The sequence below is a fragment of the Salvelinus alpinus genome, chromosome 29, assembly GCF_045679555.1.
Source record: "Salvelinus alpinus chromosome 29, SLU_Salpinus.1, whole genome shotgun sequence".
Lineage (NCBI taxonomy): Eukaryota > Metazoa > Chordata > Actinopteri > Salmoniformes > Salmonidae > Salvelinus > Salvelinus alpinus.
The window spans coordinates 43,624,843-43,638,036 of NC_092114.1; the positions used below are offsets into that span (position 1 = coordinate 43,624,843).

The 13,194-nt window shown below is 41.7% G+C and overlaps 2 protein-coding genes across 4 annotated transcripts; both read right to left on the bottom strand.

The window, feature by feature from the left end:
• Window positions 1-121: 121 nt before the first annotated feature.
• LOC139558788 (tetranectin-like) lies at window positions 122-1,704 on the bottom strand. The gene is made up of 3 exons (XM_071374216.1): window positions 1,529-1,704; window positions 1,103-1,201; window positions 122-984 (listed from the first exon to the last, which is right to left on the bottom strand). Exons 1-3 carry the CDS (start codon window positions 1,623-1,625, stop codon window positions 587-589), a joined length of 594 nt encoding a protein of 197 aa, XP_071230317.1. The 5' UTR covers window positions 1,626-1,704; the 3' UTR covers window positions 122-586.
• A 7,440-nt stretch (window positions 1,705-9,144) lies between these two features.
• Window positions 9,145-12,419, bottom strand: LOC139558791 (putative nuclease HARBI1). Of its 3 annotated transcripts, XM_071374224.1 has the most exons (7): window positions 12,129-12,419; window positions 11,865-12,041; window positions 11,544-11,774; window positions 10,405-11,456; window positions 10,220-10,335; window positions 10,012-10,123; window positions 9,145-9,917 (listed from the first exon to the last, which is right to left on the bottom strand). In XM_071374224.1, the coding sequence occupies exons 4-7, from the start codon at window positions 10,874-10,876 to the stop codon at window positions 9,547-9,549; spliced, it is 1,071 nt and encodes a 356-aa protein (XP_071230325.1). In that variant the 5' UTR covers window positions 10,877-11,456; window positions 11,544-11,774; window positions 11,865-12,041; window positions 12,129-12,419; the 3' UTR covers window positions 9,145-9,546. The 3 variants fall into 3 exon arrangements, with proteins under 3 accessions (XP_071230325.1, XP_071230323.1, XP_071230324.1); XM_071374222.1 differs by having other exon boundaries at window positions 10,405-11,774; XM_071374223.1 differs by lacking the exons at window positions 11,865-12,041; window positions 12,129-12,419 and having other exon boundaries at window positions 10,405-11,630; window positions 11,713-11,774.
• Between the last annotated feature and the right edge of the window lie 775 nt (window positions 12,420-13,194).

The window sequence follows — 13,194 nt, forward strand, 5'->3', positions numbered from 1 at the left end:
ATATTAAGATTTGATACATGTTAAATGAACGTGTCTTCCGAAGACGTTTTCTTTGTTCAGTAATGTGTAATAGTTGGGTTTTCATTGTCTTTACATTTTCTTAGACAAACCCCTATTATAATTTCATAACTTTTATTGAGATGTATATGTGTTCAGGCTAGACATCTTGTGATTAAAAACAAACAAGTATTCAAAGGCTAGCTCTCTGAAATAATTGTTGTAAATTAGAAAGGAAAGCAACAGATTAAGTACCATAAATCTAGATGGTAACGTAAGGATCTCATACTTGTGCATATTCACATGAAAATGTGTCATTGTCATTGGGACAGTTTCGCCGGACACAGATTAATCCTAGTCCTGGATAATCCTTAATCTGTGTCCAAGAAACCACCTCCATGTTTTACAAAGAGTTCTCCAACATTTTTGTCTGGGTATCAGCTCTAGAAAAGTGTCAGTAACTTGTTAAAAAATATACATTTTCAGGGGTTGAATTTAAAACCAAAGCGTATATTGTAGAAAATAATTCAAGGTAGCGAACAAGAAATATAATTCAAGCATGGGAAATGCAGCTAACAAATGGTGTGCCTCAGACTATGTTGAACTCGCAGACAGAGGCCTTCTCCTCACGACAGTTCTTGTCTAACCATTTCCCACCAGTGGCCTCTGAGAGGATGACACAGTTCTGGGAACGATCTGTCTTTGGGGATCTGGAACCAGAGTCCCAGTTCTTGTAGAGGATGCTGTTGCCCACCTGATCCATCCAGTTGCCCTCAGTCACCATGTCGCTGATGCCCAGCCAGATCTGCTCGCCTGGGCCGATGCTCTGGTAGACGTAGTCGCTGAGCTGGTCATTCTGGTCCTTGGACAAGGGGGTACCGAGTACACCCCCCAGGGCAATGCAGTCGTCAAAGGCTGTGTGGTAGCTTTTCTTCCGCGGCTCAGCCAGGAAACACTTGCCATGAACCTTGACCCCTTTCAAACAAACTGAGGAGCCAAGTGAAAATTGTAGTGTCAGAGCATCTTTAGAAGTGTTAAAACAGAAACTGATACTGTTATTTATGTCCAAAGGGTCCTGAACAATACCAGTATGTGTGAATCTCACCTGACTGCAAAGCCTGTTGCTCCTTCATAATATTTAGATCCTGAACAATGTCGTCGATCTGCTTCTGCAGCTCCTCTATGGCTGCATCTTTGCCTTCATCTGGAGCACGACAGAACAGAAACGGGGGAGGGGAACAGGATGGACTCAAAGATGACACAAAGTTTGAGCAATAGGCTACTCCTCCAGTGAGGTGGCAATGCCAGATGTGTTGCTTGAAATTATTGATGTGTATTGCAGGCAATGTTCTGGCAAGACTAATAAAATCATATTTTACTCAAAATAGTTAATCTTCCCGAACAATGAGAGCTGTGTGTAACAAACATTTAATTTCTCTCAGATTCAAAATGATTGATTAAAAACAATTTCAAAACTGGATGTAAATATCATTCTGACCATTATATAGAGTGTGAGGCACCCACCACCTACCCTTTTTAACCGTTTTCTTCGTAGGGAAAGCCTGCTGGAATGAGCAGTTCACCAAGAGGAGTATTCCAAAAACCAAACAGGTTCTTCTGAACTCCATGGTTAGATCTGTTGTTGAATGACTGCTTCAATGTGGAGCCTGGCAATTTATGTCCTCTCTCTCCTCCACAAAAGGAAAAAAACTGTGTAATTGATAACTGCTGCCTGGAGCTGGAGCTGTCCAACCTCAGAACCTGATACTCTCTCAGTCCCAGACATCGCATGCACTGTGACATCCTTATCTGATTTCTGGACGTCCCAGCGGTCCCACCCTGTACTTTGAAAAAGAACAATAGGGTGTAGTGGTTCTAATATGAGTCAAATGGCATCTCTTATTCACTTTATGGTCAACTAAATCAGTTGTCTTTGGTATTATTGCAATGCAAATTCATTTCTTTGCTTTTATTTTTTTAAACTCAGGATCTTGGTCAGGTTTTTAAATGGTGAAGTAGGATACATACGTGTTTCTTTGGACCGGTATCCTCTCTGGCAAAGTAGACCATTTGCTCCAGGCCACGGTTCTTAAGCAGTGGAAATGGTCCTATCTCACATCTGCTCTTTTGGTTGTGCACTTTATGCTCCTCTGATGAATCTGACACGTGTTAAGGACAATAGGACACAGTGACTATCGCCATCAGAATATCTACTCAATTACAGAAAAAGATATTCAGAGATATTCAGTTATAGAGGTATACAGTATAAGTAGTCTTCGGTTTTAACTTCACTAAATGCTGAACATTCGTTGTAATCCTGACCAATCGGGAAGACAAAAGTAAGAGGCTTAGTTTTTATTTGAGCCATTTGAACGGCAAGAACACACTGCTCAAGTTACACATTTGTTGAATTTGGTCATTATTTGTACATTCAATAGTGGTAAAAACATGTTTGCCATCTGCCGCCTCCACCTTAGTTCAGCATTCAAGTAAACATCATTAACCTTTTATCAAAATACTCATACAGGTCATTTCTATAGGTGATTCAAAATTTCCCTGCTTTGAAGTGTAGGGAAGACAGACACATTTAACACTGTTGCATAAACTTTTTTTTTTTTTTAAAGCCTACTTTCTGTCTCTTCTTTCCCAGACACTCCTTCTGCAGAAGCTCCATGAGGGCTTTCCCTACCCGTTTCCCTGTCTGTAGAGATATACAACAGAGCATAAAAATGTGTGTGTGTGTGTAACTATACTTGTGGGGACCAGAAGTCCCCACAAGAATAGTAAACGAACAAAAATTGTCCCTACAAGGTCGAATACTATTTCTAGGGGGTTTAGGGTTAAGGTTAGAATTAGGTTTAGGGTTAGGAGCTAGGCTTAGTTTTAGGGTGAGGGTTAGCAGCTATGGTTTGGTTTAGTTAAGGTTAAGGTTACGTTTTCAGGTTAAGGTTAGGTTTAAGGGTATTGGTTAGGTTTATGGGTTACGGAAAAAATGATTTTGGATGGGACTGAATTGTGTGTCCCCACTAGGTTAGTTGTACAAGACTGTGTGTGTGTGTGTGTGTGTGGCGTTCTCCGGTATACAGCACCTGGATAAATATACATTGCATTGCATTCACATAAACAAAATTAACTGTACATTCACACACACTTCATGAATTTCCTCTGCACAAAATTCCCCCAAAGGGTATAATTGTGTTAACAACTTTGTGATGTGCTGATAAGGTTCAACTTTGATACAGCTGAACATTCAATGCTAATACGTTTGTTGTGGTGAGAGATGACAGATGATATGAAGAGGAGCGCAGGCGTCCTATCTCACCTCTGTCATCTCAAAGATGCTCTCTGGATCCAGGCTGCCTCCTCCCACTTTCCCGACGCAGGTGACCGTCCCCTTGTGTGTGACAGAGATGATCAGGATGGCCACTGAACACGGCCACCTTCTCCTACAGTGTGGCGTCCACCACAAATAAAAGACAATGACTAAATTGGCAAAACTCATAAAAGGAATGAAATCAACGAAAACGTGTTTCTCATAAGGTTAGCATAGGTTGTGCACTCTGCAAACAATGTGTCCACTCCGACAATGAGAACCGGAAGACTGGCATAATAATACTGAATGCCTTCAAATAAATTACCTTAACCAAAGTAACAAACATTGTAGATGAGACATTCTAGGAATTAACGGCAAATGTACTACTGGTGATATGTAATTGGGAATTGATATACAGTACACTAACAATCAAACGCAAACAATTCACACAATGAAGTTATGAAACAATTAAAGAGCACAAATTGGCGGGAGAGAGCGCACTGGAGAAGTGCATCTGCGCGCACGGTCAATCCAACGTCTGCATTGGCCATGCAGCATTTATGGTGATGTGGCCTCCGCAGAAGTCAGAGCATTCATATTTCCTGCGCTTCACAGAGCAGCGCAGAGGTGTTGTCATATAACTGAGTTTGTGTTCATACAGGATGGCCTCTGAATGCCTCTGGAGGCTCAGCAATTGCGTCAAACCCTCCACATGGAGCCTCCCTCCTACCACATTTTTGGATCAAGTATAAATTGGCTTTCAGTCTAGGCCTGCGCAATGGATTAGTTCCCTGAGATGGGCGCATATATATATATATATGTGTGTGTGTGTGTGTGTGTGTTACTAACAATCTCGGTCGACTAATTGGGGTCAGCCCTAACTGATATAGAATCATAATAATAAAGATAAAACAAATTATACTAATTACGAAAATAAATAATTTAACGTTTGAAAATTGCATCAATGCTGAATAGCGAGACAGTCCATTTGGCCGTGCCAACGTTCTTCTCATCTTTGTCCACTACAATATTAAAACTTGTCCCCACGGATGACACTCCCATTGTCTGCTTCTTTTCACTATACTCGTTCTCCTGTAACTTTCGTTTTACTTTAATGAAAAAGGCCTATATCTTCGCAATCAACAGTAGCCTAGGCCAAGGTTCATTTCACTCGCTCTCTCCTCAGCAGCAGGCGTACGTGAGGTAAGCAGCCGGAACCAGTTTCAGCTATACGTTTTATTTAGTTGGAATTGGCTGACATAGATAACGAGCTCGCGCAGTTCTCATCACCTTACACATTAAATTAACAGAGGATGGGTCCAATCAATTTTAATTGCACATGCCCGAGGCCTTGAACAAAAAATATAAATGCAACATGCAACAATTTCAAAGATTTTACTGAGTTAGAGTTCATATAAGGAAATCAGTCAATTGAAATACATTCATTAGGCCCTAATCTATGGATTTCACATGACTGGGAATACAGATATGCATCTGTTGGCCACTGATACCTTAAATTAAAAGGTAGGGGCATGGATCAGAAAACCAATCAGTATCTGGTGTGACCAATGTTTTCCTCGTGCAGCAAGACACATCTCCTTCCCGTAGAGTTGATCAGGCTGTTGATTGTGGCCTGAGGAATGTTGTCCCACTCCTCTTCGATGGCTGTGCGAAGTTGCTGGATATTGGCGGGAACTGGAACGTGCTGTCGTAAACGTTGATCCAGAGCATCCCAAACATGCTCAATGGGTGACATATCTGGTGAGTATGCAGGCCATGGAAGAACTGGGACAGTTTTAGCTTCCAGGAATTGTGTACAGACCTTGCGATATGAGGTTGTGAATTATCATGCTGAAACATGAGGTGATGGTGGCGGATGAATGGCACGACAATTGGCCTCAAGATCTCATCACGGTATCTCTGTGCATTCAAATTGCCATTGATAAAATGCAACTGTGTTCATTGTCCATAGTTTATGCCTGCCCATACCATAATCCACCGCCACCATTGGGGACTCTGTTTACAACGTTGACATCAGCAGACCCCTCTGCAGTTGTGAGGCCGGTTTGACGTACTGCTAAATTCTCTGAAACAAAGTTGGAGGTGGCTTATGGTAGAGAAATTAACATTGAATTATCTGGCAACAACCTTGGTAGACATTCTAGCAGTCCAGCATGCCAATTGCACGTTCCCTCAAAACTTGAGACATCTGTGGCATTGTGTTGTGTGACAAAACCGCACATTTAAGAGTGGCCTTTTATTGTCCCCAGCACAAAGTGCACCTGTGTAATGATAATGCTGTTTAATCAGCTCCTTGATATGCCACACATGTCAAGTGGATGGATCATCTTAGCAAAGGAGAAATGCTCACTAATAAGATGTAAACAACTTTGTGCACAACATTTTAGAGAAATAAGCTTTTTGGGTATATGGAACATTTCGGGGATCTTTTATTTCAGCTCATGAAACATGGGACCAACACTTTACATATCGAGTTTATATTTTTGTTGAGTGTATATCAGACCCACCAAGACCTGAGACAGACGTCTGTATTTAAGAAGGATCCCGGGATCTCAGAATTTCAGGTCTGTTGGACCGTGAAGACCTATACCTGGAAAAGAGTGACCTATGCCTAGCCGATCGGAATGTCAAACCAGAGCAGATACTGTGGCAGCATACAGAAAGATAGAAGATTGCAACAGTCTAATATAATGACAGTGTGGCAAACAAGGCAACATTGATCATTATGAAGTGTTCAGGATGTTGAAATAGGAGTGCATTAGTGTAAACATTTGACATTTTAGTAATATAGCAGACGCTCTTATCCAGAGCGACTTACAAACAGTGCATTCATCTTGAGATAGCTAGGTGAGAAAAAAACATATCACAATCGTAGCAAGTACATTTTGTCTCAACAAAGTATTTATGTGTGGCTGAAATAGCTGAATCCACTCATTTGAAGGGGTGTCCACATACTTTTGTATATATAGTGTATAGTGTAATATAATTACCGGCAGGCCTTCTATAGGGCTACTTGCACTCAAACCATGAAAAGGTCAAACCAGAGGGCAAGACGCAAAACGTAATTTAATGCTGCAATATAATAACCTGTTTGTATTTCACCCATAAACATTGAGCAATGACTTGACTTACTATTGATATTAACCTAATAAAGTTAAGAAACTTTTATGAAGGTTTGGTGTGGTATAGTGCACCAGAGCGCCAACTGACTCAGGTTGAGCCTTGAGGTGAGGAAGAATGTTTTAGGCCTACCAGAGTTGCTCCTTTAATCTAACAATACAATGCTTATCTTTATAAAAAATAAAAAAACGAATTTGCCTCCTTCTGTACGCCTACATCTGTATAGCAGTAGTAGCCTATCTGTGACAAGGATAACGAATGCATGTCGGGAACATAGCGCCTGCATATCTCTACCTTTCCATCTGCCTCTAGGCCTAGGCTTCTCTTCCTTTATATCCCTTTTTAAAATATAAATATCATACAGTAGACGTCTAGGCCTATAGGCCTATGTGCATGCATACAATGCCCTAACGCATTTAGCGCTCAAATCTCTAACATCTGAGGTGGACAATTATTGTTTTAGGAAAGTAAAAAACAATAAAACAATAGGCTATAAAGTTTTTAATATGCTACACATCGAAACACAACGTTTTTTTGTAATTTGTTCTAGGCAGTTTAAAGGTCATGTAACTGTGGATCATTTTGCCAATATCGCTCGTTTATTAATGGCGCTGGCAGCAACCCGTCTGAGATTTCTTTCTCTCTCAGATCTGAACGGGTCTCTCGGATCTGAACTGACAAGGGTATGTTTGGGTCTATTTTCCCACGGGTCTTACTGTTCTCGGGTCCATTTGGAACTTTACCACAAAAAATAATAATATATATATATCGGTCAGGTGGAAAAGCCACGGTTCCATTTCTGAATTGGTCCAACTTTTTGGACCTGTGAAGACCTCTACTTTGAGGCCCCGTTTCGGTGTCAGTCACTCACCAGCACGACCACATAGAGCGCTCAGCAGTGTTCCCCAGGGAAGATGCAAAGGCATTTCAGGTCCACACTGCATCTGTTGTTGAACAATTTGGACAGGGTGTTGCTCAACTCCATGCCCAGTTCATCACCACCCCAAAACTCTGTTGTGGCATTGGCAGAGCTAGGTTAGGGACAGCAAGAGGGCGACTCATCATAGATGACTCGTTACAACACTACGTCCAGAGTCCCTCATATTAGAATTATACTGTACTCGACCAGAAGCAACAATGCACTCACCAATCAACAAAAACTCCAGGTAGACCTCATCTGGGACAATTATTTCCCGCAAAAAAATAAACTAAACATGAGCATGTAGCAATATCTTTCAGAATGAAACCTACCGATAAACCATGCATAATACACACCTTTTCGGCCTCACTGACTTGTACAGTTTCCTTGATGCATCAACACTCGTGTTTTTCAGCTGTCTCACGTCATCAAAGAGCGGCAAAAAGGCATAGATAATATATATACATTTATCTGCTTCTTATTATACCTCAGTGCCTGAACCTATTTAGATCGTTCCTGGATCAGTGTAGAAATCAACACAGTTCTACCATTCGATTCTACTGCACACATTTTTGTATGTATTTTTGGACCGTTTGAATTGGTACTTTATAGCCTTTCAGATAACATGTAAATGAGCTTCTTACGCATTCAAACTCAGACATTTTTTTTGGTAGATTTTTCTTCGACTACTGCTATGTTTAATTTGGACATATTTTTATGAACAAAATAGCAATAGCTATTTCTCAAAGGTGAGGAAAATAGATCTACTAGGACTACTTTATCGTGCAGTGGGAGTTTAAATTGATTTAGCTACATAGCCCAAAGACCGGCAGATGGCGATATTGAGTAGTTTCATCTTACCGTCCAAATGGAATACACGCAGCCAGCTATACACTCCTATCCCCCATGGACTGGTTCATACGTAAAACATTTCTTCCTCAACTCGATTTAATGGCGAGAAGGCGGGGATAATATGTGTACTTTCTTTATGAAACATCCCTTTCCACAACCATGCTAGAGCGCCTAATGCCTAGGAATGCTAGTCCAGGGGCCTGTTGCACAAAACTAGGATAAGGGATTAAGCCAGGATATCTTGGTGATCCTGGCTCAATTGATCCGTAATCCGGTTGCACTAAAGATGGATAGGGGGCAGGAGGATATGTTATGGTATAAATTACCATGGAGATTTATTCTGTGGAGCTAGCCTGCTCCAGACCAGGCTAAATTCCAGGATCTATTTAATCTCATCCCTAATGTCAGTCAGCAGTCACCACAAATGGAAACCAATAGTTATTTCACTGCTCACTATACATTGTTATCACATATAACTAGACCCACTGTTATTATTTAAACATTTGTGATCATTAATTTCAATGATTTTGGATAAAAAATGATTTTTAGATGATGTTGCTATCATTAGATAATTTACAGTTTCCCATAGACTATAAGGCTATATATAAAATGATAGAATATTAGGGCCACAGAGGGGAAAAAAACACAAGTCATAATATTGTAACCAGTTGTTTTAAAGGAGGACAGTTGTTAAAATGACAGATGTGGGGCATTTCGTGAAATTGTACTTCAGTATGGTTTCATAAACAAAGACATGCTGATGTGCCAGAATATTAAGTATCACATTGTCATAAGTATCAAAACTGTAAAAACAATATGTAGCTTTTCTGCAGAAAGAACCAGCCTCATAAATTTATGACTTTATCCTTTTTCTTCAGTGTGGCCCTAGTACTCTGTCATATAAACAAATACACATTCCATATGAATATAAAAACACAATGTGTAACATTATGTTCCTTTATTGAATAAGGACAAAACAAAGCAGGTAAACCATCAGCTCCTTTCGAAACTGAAGTCACAGTGACTCTACAAGATGGAAAGCACAGAATCCAAGCATATTATACAAAATGATACATACACATTCAAAGGTCTGTATATAACACACCCTGCATGTCTGCACACTAAAATAAATGCAGGACAAATCCATACACATCAACTGAACAGACAAATGAATGGATGCAGTAGCCTCCCTGCAGCCTTGTATTACACACAGTATACCGCACAAACATCATAAGAGGCCAAATTCGTCAAAAAACGAACCCAAAAAAAACCAAATTCCTCTGCCACCGCAGGACATATTTAACCAAAATTGAAAGCACACATACTAACTAAAATAATTCAACACATATTGGTCCCTCAGCAGCCGACCACTGTCGTCATCAGGGAAGATTGCCGGATTGTCCCAGTCCATGGCTGGTGGCACTCTGGGGGCCCTCTCCTTCCTCAGGCAGGCCACATTGTGGAGGACAGCACAAGCCACAGTAATATCACATGCCCTAACAGGGCTGACCCTTAATTTGTGAAGGCAGTGAAAGCGTGCCTTCAGGAGGCCAAAGGTCATTTCAACTCTGGCCCTGGTCCTGGCATGGGCATGGTTGTAGGCCTGCTGTGCTTCCTGGGGGTCTGTGAAAGGTGTCAGGAGAAAAGGCTGGCAGCCATACCCCCTGTCTCCCAGCAACACACCAGAGAATTCACCTGTCAACACAAAATCTCATCATTACTACCTCATAAACACAGTGATATTCTTGACACAGCCATGATGGTTATAAATAGGGGTTGTGTGGCTTACCTTGTGATAGGCACTGATAGATTTCAGAGGCCCGAAAGATTCTGGAGTCATGGACTGAGCCAGGCCATTTTGCCACAACATTGCTGATCACACAGTCAGCATTGCAGACCATCTGAAATCATAAGATGAGGAATATTACACCAATCAATGCACATCACTGGCAATGCAGAGTGTTCGTCAATGGACAATATCAAAAAGTTATGTTCACCTGAACATTAATGCTGTGAAAGGATTTCCTATTCACAAAATCGGCCTCATGGGCACCTGAGGGGGCTTTTATCCTTATGTGTGTGCAGTCCACTGCACCAATGACATTGGGGAAACCTGTCACACAAAGTAATGAGTATCCTACTATGTGTTAACAGTTGTCCTGTAATTTGTAGATCCTCTTACCTGCAATCCTATGGAACTCCTCTTTGATGTCACAGAGTCTTCTGTGGCCAGGGAAGGAGATGAAGACATCTGCTAATGCTTTGATAGCCAGACACACACTCCTTATTGTGCGGCAAATTGTGGCCTTGTTCAGCTGTTCTGCATCCCCCACTGAGTACAGGAAGGCTCCACTAGCAAAAAAGCGCAAGGCCACACAAACCATTTGCTCCACACTCAGTGCATGGCTCCGTGCAGTGCGGTGCTTAATCCTGGGACCCAGTAGTCTGCATAGATACCTGATGCCATCTGCAGAAAACCTGTATCTTTCATATAGATGGTCATCAGGGAAGGCCAGTGGGTCCAACCGGTCCCTGAAGACCCTTTCTCGCCTGAAGGCTCTCCTCAGCACAAGTGCTTCTTCATCCACCACATCTCGCACGAATGGGCATGCCATTGTCAGAGCAGAAAGGAACACACAATTTTGGGCCTTCATATAGGCTAGTGGCCACACCTGGTGCTGGGGGGGTGGGCAAAAGAGGGCGATGCCTTATAACGATGACTTGGTTGTACTGATTGCTGGGAAAATAAAAAAAACCTTAGAAAGATGCCACCGTCCTGTGTGCTCACAATAAGAGCTCATATGTCATGGCTCACTTGACTTTACGAGAATATACCTAATTTTTATTTTGAGCTGTGTCATCTTCTTGGAGCTGGGGGAGGAAAGAAAAATAATGATTAATACATTTGTGTTACAGTTAGCATACAGTGTACATTGAAGGCATATCTCACCTCCCTCTCAAGTTTTTTTATTTCAAGGTCCAGTTTCCTAATTGTCCTCTTTTTTATTTCGGACTCCAGTGCAAGATTTTCCATCTTTTTCTTCTTGTACTGAATGTCTATGTCTGCCAGTTCTATTTGGCGCCGGAGGTGGTTGCCATACAACTTTCTGATAGCTTGTGAGCTCTGTGAACACAATACAATTAGCGCAGCTGGAATTTGGCAGGATGTGGTGTCCTTTTATTAATACGCACTATGTTGCCAGGCTGGTTTTCCCACTGTATAGCATCTGGGTCCTGTAAAATAAATTAGATTTTTTGATTTTGATGAGGACTCCTCACCATTGTAGAGTAAATAGTACTTTCACAGTCTTAACATGATACCTCATGCCTTCTGGAATCCAGAGAGATGGTCTCCTCCTCATCATCGTCTCCATCATGTGCTGTTGCTGCTGCACTGGGGCCTTCACCCTATCACATTTAATCGGATTCATATTGAAGCTAGTAGACAAGACATGCCAGGCCTACAGTATGCCTTTGATGGAGTACTCACTGGATCAGCATCGTCTGGTGCTTGTGCTGGTGGCTCTAACAGGAACACAGTGCTGCCAGACACTGCAAGGCAATAGGTAAACCAAAGTCAGACAGTCCAAATTGATTCAATATGAATGTGGTTGTATCCCATGTAGAGATGGAAGGACATACCTTGAATGAAGCGGGTGGCATCTTGGGAGGAACCTATGCTCGTCTCTTTCCCCCCAGGGATCCCCTCTAAGACGGGCCTGCCTTTATTTAGCTCCAAGGCCATGTCCTCTGCTGGGGTAAGGTCAGCCTTTGGTGACCCACCACCCGTGCCTTGTCTGTGGGTATTCTTTTTCACTGCTAAAACAGTACAGACAATGCGTGAGCAGGCACCTTCTGGGTACAATATATGCTTGTGCTTTGTTAAATATTAGTCAGGGACCATACCATTCTGCAGAATGTTCTTGTATTTGATTTTGACCTGCTGCCATGTCCGTTTTGGCCCGTTCATGTTTAATCTACACACACACACACACACACACACACACACACACACACACACACACACACACACACACACACACACACACACACACACATTTAATGGAGTCACACTGCAAAAAATTACTTGGTATTTTTGTCTTGTTTTCAGTAAAAATATCAAAAAATGTATCATAGCTTTATACAGTGTGATGGAGTTACTTTACACAATTTCACTCATATCTGCAGTGCATTTCAATTAAAAATTTAACCGTTTCATAATTACAGTACAACTGCATTTTTCGAGATGTGAATTAAATATTTGAATTGTAATTGTGATGTTTCAGCGGAGCGGTGAGTGTGTAATTGTGCACTACTTACGCATTCAGGCGGTCTGCAATACTTTGCCACGCTTTTTCTCTTTGCTTTATCACTGTGGCGGTGTTGCCTTTCTTCTTAATTATATATTTTACCTCCTCGTATGCCTCCATGAGGATTTGTGCTTCCGACGGGGAAAAGTACGCGGCTCTAGTTGCCATGGTAAATCAGTTAATCTGTGATCTGTGGCGGGGTCTATTTGAGTGAGCCGTGAGCGCGCACCTATCCAGGATTGGTTTCACCTGGCTTAATGAATCCGTGTCTGCTCATCCTGGCTTGGTCTTTGTGCAACCAATTAAGCCTGGACGCACATGTTTTGGCTTCATTGAGCTCAGCTGAGTCATTTATCCCGGATGTCTTAATTCTACTTTTGTGCAACAGGCCCCTGGTGTCTAATCATTAAGCTGATTCTGGTTTACTCCAAATAGAAAATGCAAATGAGAGTTTCTATTGGACAAATTCAGGTAGGTCCCTCCACGTTTCATCTGCTTCCGTTTGGTTCTTAAACAGTAAACGTTAATGAATACACCCCTAGATGTTGTGTATTGCATTCAGCCAATCAGGTTGCAGTAGTCTGTTGTTTACCCCTGGCTGAATACAGGGCAGATAATCAGGAAGTAGCATTAGCCACTAGCATGGTGGTGAAAAAAGTATT